The sequence below is a fragment of the Heterodontus francisci genome, chromosome 10 (assembly GCF_036365525.1).
Source record: "Heterodontus francisci isolate sHetFra1 chromosome 10, sHetFra1.hap1, whole genome shotgun sequence".
Taxonomy (NCBI): domain Eukaryota; kingdom Metazoa; phylum Chordata; class Chondrichthyes; order Heterodontiformes; family Heterodontidae; genus Heterodontus; species Heterodontus francisci.
In genome coordinates this window covers 44,774,428-44,800,577 of record NC_090380.1, presented here as the reverse complement: position 1 = coordinate 44,800,577, position 26,150 = coordinate 44,774,428, and the positions used below count along the sequence as shown (strand labels likewise).

The following is a 26,150-nucleotide window of genomic DNA, read 5'->3' as shown; positions in this document are numbered from 1 at the left end:
AGAGAAACCAAGGAATTATAGTCCTGTTAGTGTAATATCTAATGTGGGGAAGTTATTGGAGTCTATAATTAAGGACAGAGAGACTGAACACTTAAATTTGACATGATTAGAGAAAGCCAACATGGATTTGTAATAAAAGCAAAATACTGCGGATGCTGGAAATCTGAAATAAAAACAAGAAATGCTGGAACCACTCAGCAGGTCTGGCAGCATCTGTGGAAGGAGAGGCTTTCGGGTCAGTGACCCTTCTTCGGAACTCTCCGAAAAAGGGTCACTGACCCGAAATGTTAACTCTGCTTCTCTTTCCACAGATGCTGCCAGACCTGCTGAGTGGTTCCAGTATTTCTTGTTTTTATTATGGATTTGTAATGGGTAGGTCATGTCTAACGCGCCTAATTAAATTTTTTGAGGAAGCAGAAAATAGACATGGGAATGTTTATAGACGCAGTTAAATGGATTTACAGAAGGCAATTGATAAGGTTCCACATAAGCTCATTGAACTGAAGACAAATTATTGGCCTAGTTAGGAAATTGGTTCGGCAGAGAAGACAGTAGGGGTAATGGGTATGAACATTGATAGGAAGTGACTAGTGGTGCCCCACAAAGATCTGTGCTGGGACTTCAAAAATTCACTGAATTTAGCAATGACCTAGATGACACAATAGAGAACTATATAAGAACGTTTGCTAATGACACAAAGATCAGTGGCATGGTAAGTAATATAGATGGGAGCATAAAATTGAAAGCAATATTGATAGATTAAGTGATTGGGCAAAACTGTGGCGGACGGATTTCAACGCAGAGAAGTGTGTGGACATCAAAAAAGAAAATAAATAGGAGCAGGAATAAGACATTTGGCCCCTCAAGTCTGCTCCACCATTCAGTAAGATCATGGCTACTCTTTAATCTCAGCTACATCTTCCCGTACTATCCCCATATTCCTCAATTTCCTTAGTATCCAAAAATCTATCAATCTCTAACTTGAATATATTCAACTACTGCGCATCCATACTTTCTAGGGTACAGAATTCCAAAGGTTGACAATCCTTTGGGTGAAGATATTTCCCCTTATCTCAGTTCTAAATAACTGACCCCTTATTCAGAGACTATGACCCCTAGTTATAAACTCCCCAGCCAGGGAAACATCTCACCAGCATTTACCCTGTGAAGCTCCTTAAGAATTTTATGGCTGCAAAATTTGGCTCCATAGCACAGATGATGCCAGCGCTATGGAAGCCCAAAACTCTCAAAATGTTGGCCAGAATGCTTCCAACCACTTCTGGTGAGGTGTGCCCTGACTGTAAAGATGCTAATGTGGGAGTGCACTGGAAGCACGCAGTGTGGGCAGATCGTGACGTTAAAAAGTGTCTAATGCTGACATGGCAACCTATTTGTCATGTTGGACTTTACAAGTCCTGGTAACACCCTCTCAATCAATCCCAGCTGAATATGCGTTCAGTTGCATGAGGGCTGCCCGGCACCCAACTAGTGCTTTTTAAAGGGATCACCATTCAACTTTCAGGTGAGGTGCTTTTAACTTTCTTTTGCTGCCGCAGAGTTAGTGGAAATGCTGTGCTGAGTGTTATTGGAGGAGTTGGCAAAGGTTTTTGGATTCACAAGGGAGTGGTGCTGGACTGTGAGGAGGAAGTTAGAGGAGCTGAATGGACTATCAGGAGAAAACCTACATTCAGTGATGGAGGCTATAGTTGCAGTTGCTCTTGGGTTAGAGCATGACTTGGAGATATAGCATAGGCAAGAGGAGAATCTGAATGTTGAGGGAGGAGGAGGAGGGCTCTCAATAGAAAGCTCTACCCACCAAGTCTTCAGTGAGCACTTCTACCTCCACCTCAGCCAGGAGCAGTGTCTGAGGCATCTACATTTCACCAAAGTGATTAAACTGTGCCATGTCCTGCAATCAGACCTGCATGTGCACAGCAGGGAGAGGACGGCATAGGTAGTGGTCATTAAATCACCATGGCCCTCAATTTCTACACCAGGCAGGAGCAAGTGATATTTCCAACATTTCAGTTGGCCGTGCATCGTTGAATCAGGGAGGTAACAGAGGCCCCGAACAGGAGAGGGGACTTCATCTCTAAACAGAGAGAAGCAGGAGGAGCAAGCACGTAGCTTTGCCAGGCTAGCGGGATTCCCAATGGTGCAGGGCGCCATCGACTGCTCACACATGGTTCTGCGGGCCCACATATCAACTGGGAGATGTATTGCAACTGCAAGGTTGACTTCATGAATGTGCAGTTGGTGTGCAACCATGCCCACAAGATCCTTTGGTGAATGCCCTCTATCCTAGCAGAATTCACAATGCATTCATCCTGCAGCAGTCAGCTGTACCCGGCATCTTTGAGCCACCATGAAGAACCAGAGGTTGGCTGCTGGGCAACAAGGGATACCCGCTGTACATCTGGTTCATGACTCCTCTCTGCCACCCCAACACACAAACAATGTGCCTACAATAAGATCCATGCTGTGATGAGGAACGTTGTGGAGCAAACCATCGGCATCCTGAAAAATGGCTCTACTGCCTGAGCCACTCAAGGAGAGCTCTCCAGTACTCACCAAAGTCCGTCACCAAGTTCATGGTGGTCTGCTGTGTGCTCCATAACCTGGCCATTATTAGGGCCCAGCTTTTGTTGCCAGACATCATGGGAGGAAGAAACGGAGGACAGGAGACATCCAGGACCCCTTCACTCCAGGTAAGCTGTCCATGTGCGGATACTCAGATTCTGGTTCCCAACATTTCATCCCACCATCACCATTGCTCCACTAATCCCCACCTTTGCAATTAATTGGCCACTTATTGGGCCTGGGGCGGGCAGGCCTTTTGTCACCTCTCCCACCATTCATAAAATTGCAGTTGGGACGGGAATGCAACGGGAACGGCAGCACCCCCTCCTCCCTGCCCACCCCCACACAAAATTACGACCCCCTACACCACCACCACCACCACCCCCACCCCACTCTGCCTCCAGCCTACTCCTGCGTGGGCTGTAAAATTCCGGCCATTGTTTCTCTAGCACAGAGCAGGGGTGTCAAACTCAATTTACAGGGTGGGCCTGATTTGACATCCTAGTACAAGTTATTTGGGGTAGAAATGAGTATGCATTTCACCTAACTTTTGAATATAAAATGGGCGCAATGTATACTAATTTCTTGGCACAAGATCCTGAATGTAATTTGCGCTGTTGGCATGGCCACCTCCCTACTGGTCCTCACTTTTTTTGACTGCACTTTTCGTAAACAGTTAACTTCTGTTATTTTTGATACCTTTGTGCTACATCATGTCCCAGCAAGAAGTCAGGAAATAAACAATTCACAGGACTTGTTAATTTAAGAACATTCTGCTTTTAAACAATGATCATTTGTGACATTCCTTTCATTCTGCCACTTCAATTTTCCAAACACCTCCATGAACTTACTGTGGATGATTGCGTTGGCATCATGGCTTTAATGGCAACCTCGCTGAGGGGTGATGACACTTTCTCCAATTATGAAGCCTCCCTGCCTAGCTATGTCTTACACCATTTGTCCTGTCAAGACCATTGTGGTGGTGGTGTGGCGCTTATCACCAGATCACACCCTGGCCTGACCCTCTACTCCTCTGTCACTTTCTCCTCCTTTGAGCATCTTGCCTTGTTCCACTCCTCTCACCTCTCATTCAAAATCATTGTTCTCTACAGGCCTCACTAGTGTGATAAAAATTTTCCCACCAAGGTATCTTCACTGCTTTCCTCCCTCAGCCTCTGCACAGAACGACTTCACATCTTCGGTGATTTCACCAACCATCTCAAATCATCTCTCTCCTCTAAGTTCACTGCCCTCTTATCCTCCCTAAATCTCTCCCTTTATGCAAACTCCCCAACCCATATTCACAGCCACTCCCTTGACCTGACCATCTAATGTGGTCTTGCTAGTCCCAACTTATTAATCACAGATATGAGGCCATATTTGATCTCTTCCTTGTATCACTCTCCAGCCACATCCCCCTTCCACACCTACCCTATCTCCTTCTCTATCCACCTATGGAAAAAAAAACTATTTCCTTACTCACTTACAACTGCACTTTCAAAATCCCAACTGTCTAGCCTTTGGTCCTTGTTGGCCACAACATTTTTGCAGATACTGATTTGCTCAACTGCATCCTCACCTCCACCTCCAATGCCCTAGTCTCCAATAAAATTGTAACTCTCTCTCACACTGGCCATTCCCCCAGTACTGCTCTTATCTCCGCTCTCTTAAGTCCAAGGGATGCAGACTTGAAAGGATATGATGGACTACTGGTTTAGCCATTCATCGTCAGATCTGGCTAGACCACATAAAGCATTATCAGGTCGTGCTCTCATGTGCTAAAACGGCTCACTATTCCAGGATTATCCTGGAATACAAAGATAACCCCGGCTTCTTTTCTCGACTGCAAACTATCTTCTTAAACCCCTCTCACCTGTCTTTTCAAGCTTCACCTGAAACAATAAGTGTGAAGAGCTCATGGACCTTTTTGCCAATAAGATCAAGATCATTTGATCAGCTGCCTCTGCTGCGTGTTTCCCTTCCACAAGCCCACCTGGCCAAACTTCCATTAAAGCTTCCCCCACCATAGCCTGGAACTCGCATTGTTTTTTCGTTTCTCTTCAATCTCCTTTCAGGTCCTCTCTGAGCTCATCTTGTCCATGAGACCAAGCTCCTGCTCCCTTGACCCTATTCCCACTAAACTGCTGACCACCCAACTTCCCCTCCTGGTCCCCATGTTAGCCAATATTGTTAATGGTTCTGTCTCTGCAGGTGTTGTCCCTCTCTCCTTTAAATTTGCTATCATTACCACTCTCCTCAAAAAAAACAATGATCCCACCATCCTTGCAAACTACCGTACAATCTCAAACCTCCCTTTCCTCTCCAGTCCTTGAACATGTTGTTGCCTCCCAAATTCATGCCCATCTTTCCCAGAACGCAATGTTTGAATCTCTCCAAATCAGGTTTCCGCCCCTGCCATAGCACCAGAACAGCTCACATCTACTTTACAAATTATATCCTTTATGACTGTGACAAAAGTAAACTATACCTCCTCGTCCTGTCTGTAGCCTTTGACATGGTTGACCACATCCTCCTCCTCTAACGCCTCTCCACTGCTGTTCAACTGGGTGGACTGATCTCACCTGGTTCCATTCTTATCTAGCTAATTGTAGCCAGAGTATCACTAGCAATCACCTCTTCCTGCTCCCGCATGGTTATCTCTGGTGTGCTCAAGGATCTATCCTTGGCCCCCTCCTATTTCTCATCTACATGCTGCCCCTTGGGCCCATCATCCGAAAGCTCAGCATTAGTTTTCATATGTACGTTGATGACACCCAGCTCTACCTCACCACCACCTCTCTTAACTTAACAAAAATGGAAGAGTCATCAGACTACATATTCGACATCCAGTAATAGATAAGCAGAAATTTCCTCCAATTAAATATTGGGTAGACTGACGCCATTGTTTTCGATCCCTGCTCCAAAATCTATTCCCTAGCATTCAACTCTATCCATTTCCCTGGCAACTGTCAGAGGCTAAACCAGACTGTTTGCAACTTTGGTGTCGTATTAACCCCGGGATGAGCTTCCGACCACATATTTGAGCCATCATTACGACTGCCTATTTCTACCTCTGTACCATCACCAGACTTCACCCCTTCTTCAGCTCACCTGCTTCTGAAACCCTCAATCATGTCTTTTTTACCTCCAGACTTGACTATTCCAATATACTCCTGGCTGGTCTCCTACATTCTACCCTTCATAAACTTTAGGTCATCCAAAACTCTGCTGCCCTTCTCCTAATTTGCACAAAGTCCCATTAAAGTAGCACCCCTCTACTGACTCCCGGTCAAGCAACGTCTTGATTTTCAAATTCTTATCCCTGTTTCCAAATCCCTCCATGGCCTCGCCCCTCCCTATCTCTGTAATCTCCTCTAGCCCCACAACCCTCCGAGATATTTGTGCTCATCTAATTCTGGCCTCTTGAGCATCCCTAATTTTAATTGCTCCACTGTTGCTGGCTGTGCCTTCAGTTGCGTAGGCCCTAAGCTTTAGAATTCCCTCCTCAGACCTCTCTGCCTCTCAGGCTCACTTTCCTCCTGTAAGATTATTCCTTAAAACCAATCTCTTTGACCAAGCTTTTGGTCATCTGACCTAATATCTCATGTGGCCCGGTCTCATATTTTGTTTTATAATGCTGCTGTGAAGCGCCTTGGGATGTTTTATTACATTAAAGGCACTATATAAATATAAGTTGTTGTTGGATACTATTAATCACATTCCTTGGTTGATTCACTGAAGGTAAGGCTCATCTTGAACAGTACAAGAACAGGACCCCTCAGCTATTTTTCACCTTCAGCAAACCTTACTCGCAAAAAAAATTATAGAGAAGAATTACACAGAATCTACAGCACTGGAAACAGGCCATTCTGACCAACTCATCTATACTCCACATAAGTATCCTCTGGCTCAAAATACCTCTTCCAATCCTGCCCCGCATCTCACTATTCCTTTCTCCCTCATATATGTACCCCGATATTAATTGGGCCGAAGAGGTAGGTAAAGGGGTTAAAGGAATGAAGTTCCTACAATGAAAAAGGACTCCTTTCTAACCCAATACCCAACAAAGAAAGATTTGCTATTGGATCCAGTAATGGGGAATGAACCTGAGCAGATAAGAGAAGTAGGGGAACATCTATGCAATAGCGATCATAATATAACATGCTTTAAGATAATAATAGAGATGGACGCAAGTATGATGAAAACCAGGTTAACAGATTGGAGAAAAACTGATTTTGAGAGGCTGAGAATAGAGCTTGGGAAAATAAAATGGGCAACAATATTGGCAAAAAATGACATCGAACAACAATGGGAAACATTTAAACAGCGTTCACCAGCATGCAGGAAAAATATATTCAGCTGAAAGGAACAGAACTAAACACTAGTAAGATTCCATGGATGAATAAGGACATAAGGGAACAACTGAGGGTTAGGAAAGAGGCAGACATTAAGTACATAGACAGCAGAGGAGAGCATGATAGAGAATACGAGGAGATTAGGAGAGAAGTCAAAAAAAATAAATCAGGAAGGCAAAGAGAAACTATGAAATTAAGTCATCAGTGGCAGATATTTAAGGGGATATTTCAGAAAACATACATTCCAACAAGAAAGAAAAATTCCAAGGGTGGGACCCGCCATCCGTGGTTAACTAAAACAGTTAATGATAGTATCAAACTTAAAGAAAAAGCCTATAATTGCGCAAAGATGAGAGGCAGGTCAGAAGATTGGACAGAATATAAAAAACAGCAAAGAAGGAAGAAAAGATTGATAAGGAAGGTAAAATTAGAGTATGAGAGAAAGCTAGCTAGAAATATAAAGACAGATAGTAAGAGTTTCTATTGATATTTTAAAAAGAAAAGTTAACAATGTGAGCCTTGGTCCTATAAAAAGAGACTGGGGAATTAATAATGGATAATAAGGAGATGGCAGATGAATTGAACAGATATTTTGCATCAGTCTTCAATACTGAGGATACAAGTAATATCCCAGTATTAGCTGTAAGTCAGGAAATGGATGTGAGGGAGGAACTCAAGAAAATTACAATCACCAGGGAAGTGGTACTGAACAAATTGTTGGAGCTGCGGGCTGACAAGTCCCCGGGTCCTGATGGACTTGAAGTGGCTAGTGAGATAGTTTAATTTTCCAAAATTCCCTAGATTCGGGGAAGGTTCCTTTAGATTGGAAAATAGCGAATGTAACTCCTTTATTCAAAAAGGGAGGGAGACAGAAAGCAGGAAACTACAGGCCAGTTAGCTTAACATCGGTCTTAGGGAAAATGTTAGAAGCTATTATTAAAAATGTTATAGCAGGGCTTTTAGAAAATTCAAGGTAATCAGGCAGAGTCAACATGGTTTTGTGAAAGGGAAATCATGTTTAACCAATTTATTGGAGTTCTTTGAGGGAGTTACATGTGCTGTGACCGGTGGATGTATTGTACTTAGATTTCCAGAAAGCATTTGATAAGGTGCCACATCAAAGGTTATTGCAGAAAATAAAAGCTCATGGTGTAGGGGGTAACATATTGGCATGGACAGAAGATTGGTTAGCTAACAGGAATCAGAGAGTAGGCATAAATGGGTCATTTTCTGGTTGACAAGATGTAATGAGTGGTGTGCCTGAAAGATCTGTGCTGGGGCCTCAATTTTTTACAATTTATATAAATAACTTAGATGAAGGGCCCAAAGGTATGGTTGCTAAATTTGCTGATGACACAAAGATAGGTAAGAAAGTAACTTGTGAAGAGGACATAATGAGGCTACAAAGGGATTTATATAGGTTAAGTGACTGGGCAAAGGTCTGGCAAATGGAGTATAATGTGGGAAAATGTGAAATTTCCACTTTGGCAGGAAGAATAAAAAAGAAGCATATTATCTAAATGGTGAGAGATTGCAGAGCTCTGAGATGCAGAGGGATCTGGCTGTCCTAGTGCATGAATTACAAAAGGTTAGTATGCAGGTACAGCACATAATTAGGAAAGCTCATAGAATGTTATTGTTTATCGCGAGGGGAATTGAATACAAAAGTGGGGGGGGGTTAATGCTTCAGCTGTACAGGGCATTGGTGAGACTACATCTGGAGTACTGTGTACAGTACTGATCTCCTTATTTAAGGAAGGATGTAAATGCGTTGGAGGCAATAGAGAGAAGGTTTACTAAACTAATACCTGGAATAGGTGGCCTATCTTATGAGGAAAGATTGGACAGGCAAGGCTTGTATCCGCTGAAATTTGGAAGAGAATGAGGAGACTTGATTGAAACATATATGATCCTGAGGGGTCTTGTCAGGGTGGATGTGGAAAGGATGTTTCCCCTTGTGGGAGAATCCCGAACTAGGGGTCACGGTTTAAAAATAAGGGGTTGCCCATTTAAGACGGAGATGAGAATTTTTTTCTCTGAGGGTCATGAGTCTTTGGAATTCTCTTCCTCAAAAGGCAGTGGAAGCAGAGTCTTTGAATATTTGAGGCACAACACTGGTAGTGGGGAGGGGGAGTAAGTTTATCAGTGCGAGAGGGGGAGGAACAAGGTCAAATTAACATCATGGGTGTAGGGGATGGTGGGAAAGGTTGTAGTTGAAAGTTTGTGCAGTTTGGGTGGGGGGGGCGGGGGGAACGGTCAGAGGGTAAAGGTAAGTGTTTTTGGTGGGGGAAGGGCAAATAATTAATTTGTTATTGGGGGGTGGGTGGGAGAGGGGCAAAAGAGGTGTATTTATTTATTTTAATTCAATTTACCATTAAATATTTAAATTAACCAGTAGGGTCCTTTAAAAATGGCATCAGCGCCTGTGCACAGGCAACTGACACCATTGCGGAGTCGGATGGCCCACCCTCTCCACGTGATCGGGGGGTGGGGACGGCCCGCCCAGGAATGCAAATGAGCCACTGCACAGAAGATTGCAGCGGCTCAATGACATGCGGTCCATACAAGCAGGCTGCCATTTTTTCATTTCACTGCCGATCTCGGCGGCGACATTATAAAATCCAGCCCTTAGACTACTGCGTGCAGTTCTGGTTGCCATATTGTGAAAAGGATATAGTGACACCAGTGAGGGTGCAGAGAAGATTTACAAAGAGGATACCAGAAATGCATGGGTGTATCAGGAAAGGATGAACAGGCTGGGTGTCCTTTCTCTTGAAAAAAAAAGGGCTGAGGGGTGACCTGGATACCGAGAGAATGTTTCCACTTGTGGGGAAGAGCATAACTAGAAGCCATCAAAATAAGATAGTCACCAACAAATCCAAAAGAGAATTCAGAAGAAACTTCTTTACCCAAAGAGTGGTGAGAATGTGATTGAAGTGAATAGTATAGATGCACTTAAGGGGAAGCTGGAAAAGCATATGGGAGAAGGGAATAGAAGGTTACAATGAGGAAGAATGGGAGGAGGCTCAAGAGGAGCATAAATGCCGGCATGGACTGGTTAGGCCAAATGGCCTGTTTCTATGCCAAATATGCTATCTAATCCTATGTAAAGCCTTCCCTTAAATGCATCAATGCAATCTGTTTCAACCACTCCATGAGGTGGTGAATTCAACATTCTATCCCACAGACTAGTCAAGCAACATCCTGACATAGTCATACTCACGGAATCATACCTGACAGACAATGTCCCAGACACTGCCCTCACCATCCCCGGGTATGTCCTGTCCCACCGGCAGGACAGACCCACCAGAGGTGGCAGCACAGTGGTATACAGTAGGGAGGGAGTTGCCCTGGAAGTCCTCAACATCGACTCTGGACCCCATGAAGTCTCATGGCATCAGATCAAACATGGACAAGGTAACCTCCTACTGATTACCACCTACCGCCCTCCCTCAGCTGATGAGTCAGTACTCCTCCATGTTGAACAGCACTTGGAGGAAGCACTGAGGGTGGCAAGGGCACAAAATGTACTCTGGGTGGGGGACTTCAATGTCCATCACCAAGAGTGGCTTGGGAGCACCACTACTGACCAAGCTGGCAGAGTCTTAAAGTACATAGCTGCTAGATTGGGTCTGCGGCAGGTGGTGAGAGAACCAACAAGAGGGAAAAACATACTTGACCTCGTCCTCACCAATCTGCCTGCCGCAGATGCATCTGTCCATGACAGTATTGGTAGGAGTGACCACCGCACAGTCGTTGTGGAGACGAAGTCCCGCCTTCACATTGAGGATAGCCTCCATCGTGTTGTGTGGCACTACCACCGTGCTAAATGGGAATGATTTCGAACAGATCTAGCAATGCAAATCTGGGCATCCAGGAGGCGCTGTGGGCCATCAGCAGCAGCAGAATTGTACTCAACCACAATCTGTAACCTCATGGCCCGGCATATCCCCCACTCTACCATTACCATCAATCCAGGAGACCAACCCTGGTTCAATGATGAGTGCAGGAGGGCATGCCAGGAGCCGCACCAGGCATACCTCAAAATGAGGTGTCAACCTGGTGAAGCTACAACACAGGACGATCTGCATGCCAAATTACGTAAGCAGCATGCGATAGACAGAGCTAAGCGATTCCATAACCAACGGATCAGATCTAAAGCTCTGCAGTCCTGCCACATCCAGCCGTGAATGGTGGTGGACAATTAAACAACTAACTGGAGGAGGTGGCTCCACAAATATCCCTATCCTCAATGATAGAGGAGCCCAGCACATCAGTGCGAAAGATAAGGCTGAAGTATTTGCAACAATCTTTAGCCAGAAGCGCCGAGTTGATGATCCATCTCGGCCTCCTCCTGAAGTCCCCAGCATCACAGATGCCAGACTTCAGCCAATTCGATTCACTCCGCGTGATATCAAGAAACGACTGAAGGCACCGGATACTGCAAAGGCTATGGGCCCTGACAATATTCCGGCAATAGGACCTGTGATCTAGAACTTGCCGTGCCCCTAGCCAAGCTGTTCCAGTACAGCTACAACACTGGCATCTACCCTGCAATGTGGAAAATTGCCCAAGTATGTCCTGTACATAAAAAGCAGGACAAGTCCAACCCGGCCAATTACCGCCCCAACAGCCTACTCTCAATCATCAGTAAAGTGATGGAAGGTATCATCAACAGTGCCATCAAGCGACACTTGCTTAGCAATAACCTGCTCAGTGACGCTCAGTTTGGGTTCCGCCAGGGCCACTCAGCTCCAGACCTCATTGCAGCCTTGGTTCAAACATGGACAAACGAGCTGAACTCAACAGGTGAGGTGAGAGTGACTGCTCTTGACAACAAGACAGCATTTGACCGAGTATGGCATCAAGGAGCCCTAGCAAAACTGGAGTCAATGGGAATCAGGGGGAAAACCCTCTGCTGGCTGGAGTCATAGGAAGATGGTTGTGGTTGTTGGAGGTCAATCATCTGAGCTCCAGGACATCACTGCAGGAGTTCCTCAGGGTAGTGTCCTAGGCCCAACCATCGTCAGCTTCATCAATGACTTTCCTTCAATCAGAAGGTCAGAAGTGGGGATGTTTGCTGATGATTGCACAAATTCATGACTCCTCAGATACTGAAGCAGTCTGTGTAGAAATGCAGCAAGACCTGGACAATATCCAGGCTTGGGCTGATAAGTGGCAAGTAACATTCGCGCCACACAAGTGCCAGGCAATGACCATCTCCAACAAGAGAGAATCGAACCATCTCCCCTTGACATTCAATGGCATTACCATCGCTGAATCCCCCACTATCGACATCCTTGGGGCTACCATTGACCAGAAACTGAACTGCAGTAGCCATATAAATACCGTGGCTACAAGAGCAGGTCAGAGGCTAGGAATCCTGAGACGAGTAACTCACCTCCTGACTCCCCAAAGCCTGTCCACCATCTACAAGGCACAAGTCAGGAGTGTGATGGAATACTCTCCACTTTCCTGGATGGGTGCAGCTCCAACAACACTCAAGAAGCTTGAAACCATCCAGGACAAAAAAGCCCTCTTGATTGGCACCCCATCGACAAACATTCACTCCCTTCACCACAGACGCACAGTGGCAGCAGTGTGTACCATCTACAAGATGCACTGCAGCAATGCATCAAGGCTCCTTAGACAGCACCTTCCAAACCCGCGACCTCTACCAACTAGAAGGACAAGGGCAGCAGATGCATGGGAACACCATCACCTGCAGGTTCCCCTCCAAGTCACACACTATCCTGACTTGGAACTCTTTCGCCGTTCCTTCACTGTCGCTGGGTCAAAATCCTGGAACTCCCTTCCTAACAGCACTGTGGTTGTACCTACCCCACATGGACTGCAGCGGTTCAAGAAGGCAGCTCACCACCACCTTCTCAAGGGCAATTAGGGATGGGCAATAAATGCTGGCCTGGCCAGCGATGCCCACATCCCGTGAATGAAGGAAAAAAAAATTTCCTCACTCTGTGTAAAAGTTCTTTGGCCTCCTTATCTCGAGAGACAATGGGTAAGCGCCTGGAGGTGGTCAGAGGTGTGTGGAGCAGCGCCTGGAGTGGCTATAAAGGCCAATTCTAGAGTGACAGGCTCTTCCACAGGTGCTGCAGTAAAATTTGTTTGTCGGGGCTGTTACACAGTTGGCTCTCCCCTTGCGCCTCTGTCTTTTTTCCTGCCAACTGCTAAGTCTCTTCGACTCGCCACATTTTAGCCCCGTCTTTATGGCTGCCCGCCAGCTCTGGCGAACGCTGGCAACTGACTGCCACGACTTGTGATCAATGTCACAGGACTTCATGTCGCATTTGCAGACGTGTTTAAAGCGGAGACATGGACGGCCGGTGGGTCTGATACCAGTGGCGAGCTCGCTGTACAATGTCTCCTTGGGGATCCTGCCATCTTCCATGCGGCTCACATGGCCAAGCCATCTCAAGCGCCGCTGACTCAGTCGTGTGTATAAGCTGGGGATGTTGGCCGCCTCGAGGACTTCTGGTTGGAGATACGGTCCTGCCACCTGATGCCAAGTATTCTCCAGAGGCAGCGAAGATGGAATGAATTGAGACATCGCTCTTGGCTGACATACGTTGTCCAGGCCTCGCTGCCATTGAGCAAGGTACTGAGGACACAGGCTTGATACACTCGGACTTTTGTGTTCCGTGTCAGTGCGCCATTTTCCCACACTCTCCTGGCCAGTCTGGACATAGCAGTGGAAGCCTTTCCCATGTGCTTGTTGATTTCTGCATCTAGAGACAGGTTACTGGTGATTGTTGAGCCTCGGTGGTGAACTCTTGAACCACTTCCAGAGCGTGGTCGCCAATATTAATGGATGGAGCATTTCTGACATCCTGCCCCATGATGTTCGTTTTCTTGAGGCTGATGGTTAGGCCAAATTCATTGCAGACAGCCGCAAACCTGTCGATGAGACTCTGCAGACACTCTTCAGTGTGAGATGTTAAAGCAGCATCGTCAACAAAGAGGGTTCCCTGATGAGGACCTTCCGTACTTTGGACTTCGCTCTTAGACGGGCAAGGTTGAACAACCTGCCCCCTGATCTTGTGTGAAGGAAAATTCCTTCTTCAGAGGACTTGAACACATGTGAAAGCAGCAGGGAGAAGAAAATCCCAAAAAGTGTGGGTGCGAGAACACAGCCCTGTTTCACGCCACTCAGGATAGGAAAGGGGTCTGATGAGCCACCATGTTGAATTGTGCCTTTCATATTGTCATGGAATGAGGTGATGATAGTAGCTTTGGTGGACATCCAATCTTTTCTAGTAGTCTGAAGAGACCACGTCTGCTGACTAGGTCAAAGGCTTTGGTGAGATCAATGAAAAAATGAGATCCGTGTGAAAGTATTTCGTCATAAATTCTTTATTTGATTTGTTGTGGCTAATTTATATTTGCTTTCCCCTGTTCTGGATTCACCCACAAATGGAAACAGTTTCTACCTCTCCACCCTATTGAACTTCTTCATAATTTTAAAGACCTCTGTCCGTTCTTCATTTAAAAGCAAGAAGCTTTTTCCCCCAGAGTGGGGGATTCAATTACTAGGGGTCACGAGTTCAAAGTGAGAGGGGAAAAGTTTAGGGGGGATATGCGTGGAAAGTTCTTTACGCAGAGGGTGGTGGGTGCCTGGAACGCGTTGCCAGTGGAGGCGGTGGACGCGGGCACGATAACGTCTTTTAAGATGTATCTAGACAGATACATGAATGGGCAGGAAGCAAAGAGATACAGACCCTTAGAAAATAGGCGACATGTTTAGACAGAGGATCTGGATCGGCGCAGGCTTGGAGGGCCGAAGGGCCTGTTCCTGTGCTGTAATTTTCTTTGTTCTTTGCTTTTCCTGAGAAAACAGCCACAAGTGAGCTTTCTTTTCTGATAGTTACAGTGTTCATCATTTCTCCCCTCACCATCTGGGCGGGTGTCTTTCTTGATAAAGCTAACGGCCAGGGCAGAAGGATTCCAAGCGGCTCAAGTGACCATGATGTTCTGGACCAAAGGCGTACCACACCATATTGTGTGGACTACAATTGTTGGTATACCAGCTATGAATAAATAGGAAGGGAAGGAGGGTCCCTTCAATCCTTAGTCGGCAACCCACCTAGGAGAGGGAAACTTTGAATCCAAACCTATGGCTTGGAGACCTCACTGCTGCTGTCCCAGTTCACTGGGCACTAGATGAGCTCCAGGCTTAAAGAGTGGGGTCAGTCAGCGCAAACTGTACTCCACCTTAAAGCACCACTGCACAAGCAGGAAGGAAATCCGTCCATCCAACTATAACTCAACAAGTAAGTCCTGAAATGACAGGAAAGGGGTGAAAATGGCGGGTGCAAGATGGCACTGGCAGCTGCAGTTCCAATCCTGCATGCAGGCGACTCAGGATATTGTTCGTTTTGATGATGACATAGTGACGACATCATCGCCCGGTCGCACCCTGAGTGACCAAGCAGCCTTTTTGAACTGCTTGCTCTGAAATTGGAGAGGGGCCTAGAAAAGGTGGCCTAAACAAATGCTTGTCTCCCGTCCACCCAATTGGCTTGCCGCCGTCAACGGGCATCTCCTAATGTGGTCAAACTACGATAGAGAAGGAAACGCGAACTCCAAATCTCGTTTCAAAAGGTGAGAAAAAATTCTGAAACTCGCCGGCTGGAACGTGAGAACAATGCTCGACTCTGGTGACAACAGCCACACTCAACAACGCTCAGCCCTGGTGGTTCATGAGCTAGCCAGACTAGACATTGATATAGTGGCCATAAGTGAGGTCCGCTTCTCAGAGGAAGGCAGCCTAACAGAACACAATGCTGGTTACTCTATCGGTCAGGGAGACCTCAAGGTGAATAACGTCGCTTCGGTGTCGGCTTCATGGTGAACACTATCACCACTAAACTTTCAAGCCTGCCAATCGGCCATTCTGAACGCATCATGTCTCTGTGCCTGCCCCTCCAAGACCAGCAGCATGCAACCCTCATCAGCGTTTATGCTCCAACCCTGAAGACTAACCCAGCTGACAAAGATAAGTTCTACACAGATCTCCATGAACTCATCCAGAATGCCCCTCCTAAGGACAAAATTGTCATCCTTGGCGATTTCGGATGTTTACTCTTGGAACAGTTGTCCATAACCAACACCTTCTTTCAACAAAAAGATCGCTTCAAGACCACATGTATACATCCCCGCTCTAAACACTGGCACCTGATTAGATTACATCTTGGTGTGCCAGTGTGACCTAAAGGACGTCCTGCATGCTAGAGTCATGCCCAGTGCTGACTGTCTTACAGACCACCGGCTTGTTCGTTCAAAGCTGAACTTCCACTTCAAGCCTAAGCCCAAGAACAGGCCTAGAGACAACCCAGCAAAGAAATTTCAAGTCAGCAACCTGCAAACCTCATCTTGCAGAGATAGATATCAAACAACCTTACAGAATAGACTGGAACATCCTGATCTCACTGCTGATTCCACTCCAGAAGAACTCTGGGAACACATCAAAGCTGCAGTACTGGATGCTTCCAACGAGGTCACTGGACCCAGGACCAAGAAAAATAGGGACTGGTTTGTTGAAAATGACAAGGAAACTCAAGATCTGCTAAAAAAAAAGTCAGCTCATCAGGCTCACCTGGCCAGCCATGAGAAAAAGACAGCCTACCATCAGGCATGCAGTAGAGGCCTGCTTCCCGACCCAAACCCGACACGACCCGACAGGTGTCTGGTTTGGGTCGAGTCGGGCCCATCTTCAGGGTACGGCTTTCGGGCTCGGGTCGGGTCGGGCCGGACACACACGGTCAGTACATTGCTGAGCTGGGAGTCCGGGACAAAACTGAGTCTGCGCAGTGAGTGAGTGACGTCATCGCGCATACACTGCAGCTTCGTGGAGCTTCCCAGTCGGAAGGCAAGTGAAGGGATGGTCGGGTCGGGCTCAGGTCGGGTCGAGTCAGTGCGGGTCGGGCTCGGGGCAAAATCGGAGGGGGTCGGGCTCGAGTCCGCTGCGGTTCGGGTTCTTTTTTCTGACCTGAGCAGGCCTCTGGTATGCAGCACCCATCAATGTAAGCTGAGGAACATCCCAAATGACTAGTGGATCGCACTTGCAGAAAAAACTCAACTGTACTGGTGACATAAGAAGTTTCTATGAAGCACTAAAATCTGTCTATGGGCCAGCACATCAAACCCAAATCCCCCTGAGGAGTGACAATGGCAAGACCCTACACACCAGCAACGAGTCAGCCCTGAATCGTTGGTCTGAGCACTTTGAAACTCTCTTCAGCGCCAAGTGCACAGTGCATGATACTGCCATCAAATCGCATCCAACAACAGCCTGTCAAAGAAGAACTGGATGAAGAACAACAAAGCCCCTGGAGCTGATGGAATACCATCCGAAGCCTTGAAGCATGGTGGCCCTGCCCTATACACCAAGCTCCATGAGTTTTTCACAGCCTGCTGGGAACAGGACAGGATTCCACGGGAGCTTTGTGATGCCGTTACCATCACCTTGTACAAAAACAAAGGAGAAAAATCAGTGCTCCAACTACCATGGGATCACCCTCTTTTCTACTGCTGGGAAGATCTGGCTAGAATACTTCTGAACAGGCTTGTGCCTACGATTGCGGAAGAAAACCTCCCAGAGAGCCACTGTGGTTTCAGAGCAAACAGAAGCACTACACATGGTATTTGCACTCAGACAATTACAAGATAAGTGTCTTGAGCAAAACAAAGGCCTGTACATCACTTATGTAGACCTCACCAAGGCATTTGACACTGTGGGCACAGATGGACTTTGGAAAATCCTTGAAAAACTTAGATGCCCACCCAGGTTCCTGGCCATGGTGAACCAGTTTCATGAAAATCGGTACGGACAAGTCAAGCGAAACAGCGACCTCTCGAGTCCCTTCCGTATCACCAATGGTGTGAAGCAGGGATGTGTGCTGGCCCGATTCACCATCTTTTTCAGCATGATTCTGCAGCAGGCAAAGACCATAAGGAGAGAGTTTATGTATGCTTCCGGACTGATGGAGGCCTTTTCAACCTCAGGCATCACCAGGCTCACATAAAGACACAAGAAAAACTCATCCGTGAACTTCTTTTCACCGATGACTGTGCTCTCCTGGCCCACAGTCAGTCAGACCTGCAACGTATAACAACACATTTTTCCAAGACGGCACAACTCTTTGGACTAAAAATCAGTTTAAAGAAAACTGAAGTCCTGCATCAGCCTGCATCTCAAGAAGAATATTGACCTGCAAGCACTGTCATCGAGAGAACTGAGCTGAATGCCGTCAAGCAATTTACTTATTTGGGGAGCATCATCTCGTTTGATGCCACCATAGACAAGCAAGTAGACAACAGGCTTTCAAAAGCAAACAGAATATTTGGCAGAATGTACAAACATGTGTGGAGCAACCACAGCCTCAGAGCACAGACCAAACCCAAAAGTGTACAAAGCCATAGTACTCACCGCAGTTCTGTATGGCGCTGAGTCATGGATCCTATACTGCCATCATGTATGCCTTCTAGAGTGCTTCCATCAGCGCTGCCTCTGCAGCATCCTCACGATCCGCTGGCAGGACAGTATCACAAACATTGAAGTCCTGGAAACAGCCAACATCACCAGCATCCAGGCCATCCTCCTGCAAAGCCAACTGCGATGGGCGGGTCACGTTGTCCAGATGGGCGACAGTCGCCTGCCTGAGATCGTGTTGTATGGAGAGCTGACTACGGGTAAAAGGAACAGAGGGGTCCCATGCAAACGTTTCAAGGACTCCCTGAAGAAGTCCCTCTGTGTGTGCCACATTGACCATGACCAGTGGGAAGCACGGGCCATAGATCATGATTGAGTCATAGAGTTATACAGCACAGAAACAGGCCCTTCGGCCCATCGTGTCTGTGCCGGCCATCAAGCACCTAACTATTCTAATCCCATTTTCCAGCACTTGGCCCTTGTATGCTATGGCGTTTCAAGTGCTCATCTAAATACTTCTTAAATGTTGTGACGGTTCCTGCCTCTACCACCTCTTCAGGCAGTGCGTTCCAGATTCCAACCACCCTGAGTGAAAAAATATTTCCTCAAATTCCCTCTAAACCTCCTGCCCCTTACTTTAAATCTATGCCCCCTGGTATTTCAGAGCTGAAATGCTCCAGCCCAGGCAACCTCCTGGTGAATCTCCTCTGCACCCTCTCCAGGGCAATCACATCCTTCCTATAGTGTTGTGACCAGAACTGTACACAGTACTCCAGATGTGGCCTAACTAGCGTTTTATACAGCTCCGTCATAACCTCCCTGCTCTTATATTCTATGCCTCGGCTAATAAAGGCAGGTATCCCATATGCCTTCCTAACCACCTTATCAACCTGTGCTGCTGCCTTCAGTGATCTATGGACAAGTACACCAAGGTTCCTCTGACTTCCTAGGGTCCTACCACCCATTGTATATTCTCTTGCCTTGTTAGTCCTCCCAGAATGCATCACCTCACACTTCTCAGAATTAAGTTCCATTTGCCACTGCTCCACCCATCTATATCGTCCTGTAATCTAAGGCTTTTCTCCTCCCTACCACTGATGTTAGACTCACAGGTCTGTAATTACCTGGATTATCCCTGCTACCCTTCTTGAATAATGGTACCACATTCGCTGTCCTCCAATCTTCGTCCGAGAAGAAATGCCAAGAGAGTTACAGTGTTCAATTCTGTTAACATCCTTGGAAATCTTTCATGCATTTTCTCCAGTGCTTCAATATCCTCCTTGAAGTATCAAGATCAGAACTTCATACAATACTCCGAGTGTGGTCTAACCAAGGTTCAATATAAATTTAACATTACCTCTATTTTTGTACTTCTCTAGATATGAAGCCCAGTAACGGTTTACAATCTTTATGGTCTTATCAACTTGTGCAACTACTTTTACTGACTTACGTATATATATTCCAAGATCTCTTTGCTCCTCTCCTCAATTTAATTTCTAAATTTCTAAATTTAAATTCTAAATTGAGGCCTCTTTATTTTTCACACCAAAATGAACCACCTCACACTTCATGTTGCAATTCATTTTCCTTTTATCTGCCCACTCTGCAAGCACATTTAGTTTAGTTTAGAGATACAGCCCTTCGGCCCACCAAGTCTGTGCCGACCATCAACCACCCATTTATACTAATCCTACACTAATCCCATATTCCTACCACATCCCCACCTGTCCCTATATTTCCCTACCACCTACCTATACTAGGGGCAATTTATAATGGCCAATTTACCTACCAACCTGCAAGTCATTTGGCTGTGGGAGGAAACCGGAGCACCCGGAGAAAACCCACGCAGACACAGGGAGAACTTGCAAACTCCACACAGGCAGTACGCAGAATTGAACCCGGGTCGCTGGAGCTATGAGGCTGCAGTGCTAACCACTGCGCCGCCCCTATCTGTATTTTGGTGCGGTATCCATATTAGCTATAGCCCTTTGTTTAGTATCATTTGGGATTTTGACACCACAGCTATAATTTCTGAGTCCAAATTGTTTTATATATATTTTTAAATGTATTTATATGTATTGAACAACAGTTGTTCCAGCACAGACCACTTTAGGACACCACTTCCCACTTTCTGCAATTCAGAGAAATTTCCTTTAATTCTTACCTGTTTCCTGTTTTGTAGCCATCTTTCAGACCAGTCTGCTACTTGCTACATAACTTCACATGCCCTGAGCTTTATCATATGTCTTTAATGTGGCATTTATCAAAGATCTTCTGAAAATCTATGTATATCAGATTCAATATATTGCACTAATCTACATTGTTATTTCTTCAAAGAATTAAATATGGTTAGGAGGGAAGTTAATATGATCTTTTTAGAAATCATGCAATTTTTATTATGTTCGCTGTCGCCAGATATTTTGCTATCTAGTCTTTCAGTAATGTCAGTCAAAAATTGAATCTCCTAATTCCCATCTGAAACATTTCAACTAATTTTCCTCCCCTCTGTTTGGCTGAGATCAGAAACCCTGGAGGGGAAGGCAGTGTATCTTTTTCCCACCACTCTATTGGTACACTCATTGACAGTACAATTTTAACACTTACCACCATAGCACGTCCAATAATAGAATACTTTCCTGCCAGGCGAAGAAGTCGGTCCTCCATTTCAATACGGGCTGTACCATTTTCATCAGCGTCTATGTTGCCCAGGTCACCTACATGTCTAAATGGATTGAAACATTAGGATTTAACTACGAAGAAATATTTGCATACAATATTTATGCATTTTTAATAAAGTCCTGTAGCTGCCACAGCTTTTACTTGAATTAACCCAGGCACGGTGACTAGTTTCAGTAACAGTACCCCAGACTTTTCCACTGTATGCTTTCTTCTGGAAACAAAGTTATTAAGTAAGAAATAAAATTCAGTCCATAATGTCTGTCTTGCCACTATGGATATCATTTTATATAGTTTGATACAGCAAAAGCCCCTTTAAGCTGAGTCTAGTTGTTCAATGGTTATGGTACTGGTCTACAACTCAAAGGCTGAGTTTAATTCCCTTCGTGAAAAGTTTTGAAACTGAGTTTGATAAATCTGGTTCACTTTTAATGTCTTTCAGGGAAGGGAATCTGTTAAACCTATCTGGTCTGGCCTACACATGACTACGGTTCCACACTATGTGGTTGACTTATAACAGCCTCCAAAGTGGCTCAGTTGTAAACAGTCTTCAGGTCTGGTACCAAAGGAATCAAAAACTCTAATGAAGGATTGTGTATGGGTTTAAAGATGAGGTATAGCATTACACTTCCTCTTCATGGTCAGACACAGACTCATAGAGTAATCAAAGGGGCGAATTTTACAGACCCCCCGCGTTGGCGGTCGTGGCAGGGGGGGCCGGAAAATGCCTTTGGCAGAGGACCGCTATGGGCCTCGACGCCAGGAAGGCCCAGCCCCATATTAGTGGCAGCAGCGAGGCCTCGTGGTAGCCCCCCCCCCCCCCCCCACCCCCCCACAACACCGCTCGGCGACGGAAGCCAAATTTAAATATATAAAATAATTTAAATAAAGGAATAAATTACCTTCTCACTCCCGCCGTCTGTCCCAGTGCGATATTGATGCCAGTGGCCAGCACTCCCATACTTTCGGATCCCCATCCAGGGATCCGAGGTGGAACACTGGTGGGGAGGGGGGAGCAGGTAAGTTTTTCAGTGTGGGGTGGGGGGAGCGGGGTCAAACTAATATCATTGATGTAGGGAATGGTTGGAAGGGTTATAGTGTAAAGATTATGTACTTGGGGAGGGGTGGGTAGTGGGGGGGCAAGGTCCGGTGCACAAGGGAAGTGTTTAGAGGGTGGTGGGGGGGGGGGGGGAAAGAGAGACAGGTCAAGTAGTTAATTACATGGTTATTGGGGGGGTGGTGGGTGAGGGGCAAATTAAATGTTAATATTTTTTCATCACCTCTTTCTTTAAAAATTTTAATTGAATGGAAGGGCTCGAAGCCCTTTAAAAATGGCCTCAGCGCCTGCGCAAAGGTAGCTGACACCATTGCCTGGGATGGACCACCCGCCCCCTCCATACCATCAGGGTGGGCGGTCTGCCCCAGCTATTTAAATAAGCCGCTGCATTTAATATCGTGGCGGCTCCACGACGTGTGACCCACCATTGTTTTCGTCTGCCATCGATTGCAGCAGTGGAACTATAAATTCCAGCCCAAGATGTTCTCTAAGACAGGCAACTTTAGCCTGTCCAACAAGGAAGGTTAGAGAAAGTTCACAGTTACATTATTGGGCATTTTCCGTACTTACTTTAAATTATTTCAGCTCTTGTAAGTTTCAACTCCCCATTCCATTGAGTGTCAATTCTATCCTTGAGGTTGAGGTAAACTTTGGTAAAACATATCTGTCTGGTAATAATTTTTACACTATGGGAATTTATGTGCTCATACACTTCTACCCAGTCTTTTATGTGAAAAGAGTATCACACATTCAGAACTTCCTTTAAGTTTAAAATAGTAAGCAAATTTATCAAATAAACAACAAATAAGCAAGCAATTACATTCACAGTTGAGAGTGTAACATCTAATTCTTCAAGTAGAAAAAAACGAGTTGCAATCTAATGCTAAGCCATTCTTTTCTGGATCATTTTCATTAGATGACACCAACTGAAATCTGAGTCTACGATTGACTGTATCAGTAAGTGGGAAAAATTTTAATATAGTTTCCTTTTAGTTTCGGTGACTGCAGCTTGGATAGCAACGGAGGTGCGTGAACGGGCTTACAGCTGTGAAGTCAATTTCAGCGTAAGTTTAAAAGTGAATTCCCTTTTGTTTTCGGAGGACCAGGGGACTGCTGGGTAAGGAAAAAGGTATATATTTGTGTGGTGGCTGTACCCGAGACACTACACGTGTAGTGTCTCCCACCCACCCTCCTCCTCTAACCAAAAAAAAAAGGACTCTGGTGTGTTGATAAGGTAAGCTTTTTATTTAGTAAGTTCTGTCCGTTGGATTGCTAACCTAACAAGTTTTGACTTTTGTTTTTTTTTTTGGTTTTTCAGTAGATTTGTTGGGAATTTAGAATAGTGGGAATGGAGGTTAAGGCAGTTGTATGTTCCTCCTGCAGAATGTGGGAGGTAAGGGTCGCCAAGAGTGTCCCTGCTGACTGCATCTGTGGGAAGTGCACCCAACTCCAGCTCCTCGAGAACCGCGTTAGGGAACTGGAGCTGGAGCTGGATGAACTTCGGATCATTCGGGAGGCGGAGGAGGTTATTGAGAGGAGTTATGGGGAGGTAGTCACACCTCAGGTAAAAGAAGTAGGTAGATGGGTTACCGTCAGGGGAAGGAGAGGGAACCAGCAGGCAGTGCAGGGATCCCCTGTGGCCGTTTCCCTCAACAACAGGTATACCGTTTTGGATACTGTTGCGGGGGACGACTTACCAGGGGTAAGCAATGGGGTACAGATATTTGGCACAGAGTCTGTCCCTGTTGCTCAGAAGGGAAGGGGGAAGAGGAGCAGAACATTAGTCATTGGGGACTCCATAGTTAGGGGAACAGATAGGAGGTTCTGTGGGAACGAGAGAGACTCACGGTTGGTATGTTGCCTCCCAGGTGCCAGGGTTCGTGATGTCTCGGATCGTGTTTTTGGGATCCTTAATGGGGAGGGGGAGCAGCCCCAAGTCGTGGTCCACATAGGCACCAACGACATAGGTAGGAAGAGAGATGGGGATTTAAGACAGAAATTTAGGGAGCTAGGGTGGAAGCTTAGAGCGAGAACAAACAGAGTTGTTATCTCTGGGTTGTTGCCCGTGCCACGTGATAGCGAAGCGAGGAATAGGGAGAGAGAGGAGTTGAACACGTGGCTGCAGGGATGGTGCAGGAGGGAGGGTTTTGGTTTCCTGGATAATTGGGGCTCTTTCTGGGGTAGGTGGGACCTCTACAAACAGGATGGTCTTCACCTGAACCAGAGGGGTACCAATATCCTGGGGGGGAGGTTTGCTAGTGCTCTTCGGGGGGGTTTAAACTAATTCAGCAGGGGAATGGGAACCTAAATTGTAGTGCCAGTGTACAGGATGTTGAGAGTAGTGAGGTCAGGGATATGGTTACAAGGACGCAAGAGGGCACTGGCAAGCAAGAACCTGGTTTAAAGTGTGTCTATTTCAACGCCAGGAGCATCCGGAATAAGGTGGGTGAGCTTGCAGCATGGGTTGGTACCTGGGATCTCGATGTAGTGGCCATTTCGGAGACATGGGTAGAGCAGGGGCAGGAATGGATGTTGCAGATTCCGGGATTTAGATGTTTCAGTAAGAACAGAGAAGATGGTAAAAGAGGGGGGTGTGTGGCATTGTTAATCAAGGAGAGTATTACAGCGACAGAAAGGACGTTTGAGGACTCGTCTACTGAGGTAGTATGGGCTGAGGTTAGAAACAGGAGAGGTGAGGTTACCCTGTTGGGAGTCTTTTATAGACCTCCGAATAGTTCCAGAGATGTAGAGGAAAGGATAGCGAAGATGATTCTCGACAGGGGTGAGAGTAACAGGGTAGTTGTTATGGGGGACTTTAACTTTCCAAATATCGACTGGAAATACTATAGTTCGAGTACTTTAGATGGGTCAGTTTTTGTCCAGTGTGTGCAGGAGGGTTTTCTGACACAGTATGTAGACAGGCCAACCAGGGGCGATGCCACATTGGATTTGGTACTGGGAAATGAACCCGGCCAGGTGTTAGATTTAGATGTAGGTGAGCACTTTGGTGATAGTGATCACAATTCGGTTAGGTTTACCTTAGCGATGGGCAGGGACAGGTATATACCGCAGGGCAAGAATTATAACTGGGGGAAAGGAAATTATGATGCGATTAGGCAAGATTTAGGATGCGTAGGATGGGGAAGGAAACTGCAGGGGATGGGAACAATCGAAATGTGGAGCTTATTCAAGGAGCAGCTACTGCGTGTCCTTGATAAGTATGTACCTGTGAGGCAGGGAGGAAGTTGTCGTGCGAGGGAGCCGTGGTTTACTAAAGAAGTTGAAGCGCTTGTCAAGAGGAAGAAGAAGGCTTATGTTAGGATGAGACGTGAAGGCTCAGTTAGGGTGCTTGAGAGCTACAAGCTAGCCAGGAAGGATCTAAAGGGAGAGCTAAGAAGAGCAAGGAGAGGACACGAGAAGTCATTGGTGGATCGGATCAGGGAAAACCCTAAGGCTTTCTATAGGTATATCAGGAATAAAAGAATGACTAGAGTTAGATTAGGGCCAATCAAGGATAGTAGTGGGAAGTTGTGTGTGGAATCAGAGGAGATAGGGGAAGTGTTAAATGATTATTTTGCGTCAGTATTTACAGTAGAGAAAGAAAATGTTGTTGAGAATACTGAGATTCAGGCTACGAGGCTAGATGGGATTGAGGTTCACAAGGAGAAGGTGTTAGCAATTTTGGAAGGTGTGAAAATAGATAAGTCCCCTGGGCCAGATGGGATTTATCCTAGGATTCTCTGGGAAGCTAGGGAGGAGATTGCAGAGCCTTTGTCCTTGATCTTTATGTCGTCATTGTCGACAGGAATAGTGCCGGAAGACTGGAGGATTGCAAATGTTGTCCCCTTGTTCAAGAAGGGGTGTAGAGACAGCCCTGGTAATTATAGACCTGTGAGCCTTACTTCGGTTGTGGGTAAAATGTTGGAAAAGGTTATGAGAGACAGGATTTATAATCATCTTGAAAAGAATAAGTACATTAGAGATAGTCAGCACGGTTTTGTGACGGGTAGGTCGTGCCTCACAAACCTTATTG

General features: G+C 46.0%; 1 protein-coding gene across 1 annotated transcript in view; it reads right to left on the bottom strand.

Annotated features, from left to right (window-relative positions):
* The window catches only part of LOC137374435 (superoxide dismutase [Cu-Zn]-like), a 102,050-nt gene that overhangs the window by 1,927 nt on the left and 73,973 nt on the right, over window positions 1–26,150 (bottom strand). Inside the window, exon 4 of the mRNA XM_068040546.1 lies at window positions 20,989–21,106. Within this exon, the coding sequence (XP_067896647.1) occupies window positions 20,989–21,106 (118 nt within the window). The remainder of the gene's footprint in view (window positions 1–20,988; window positions 21,107–26,150) is intronic.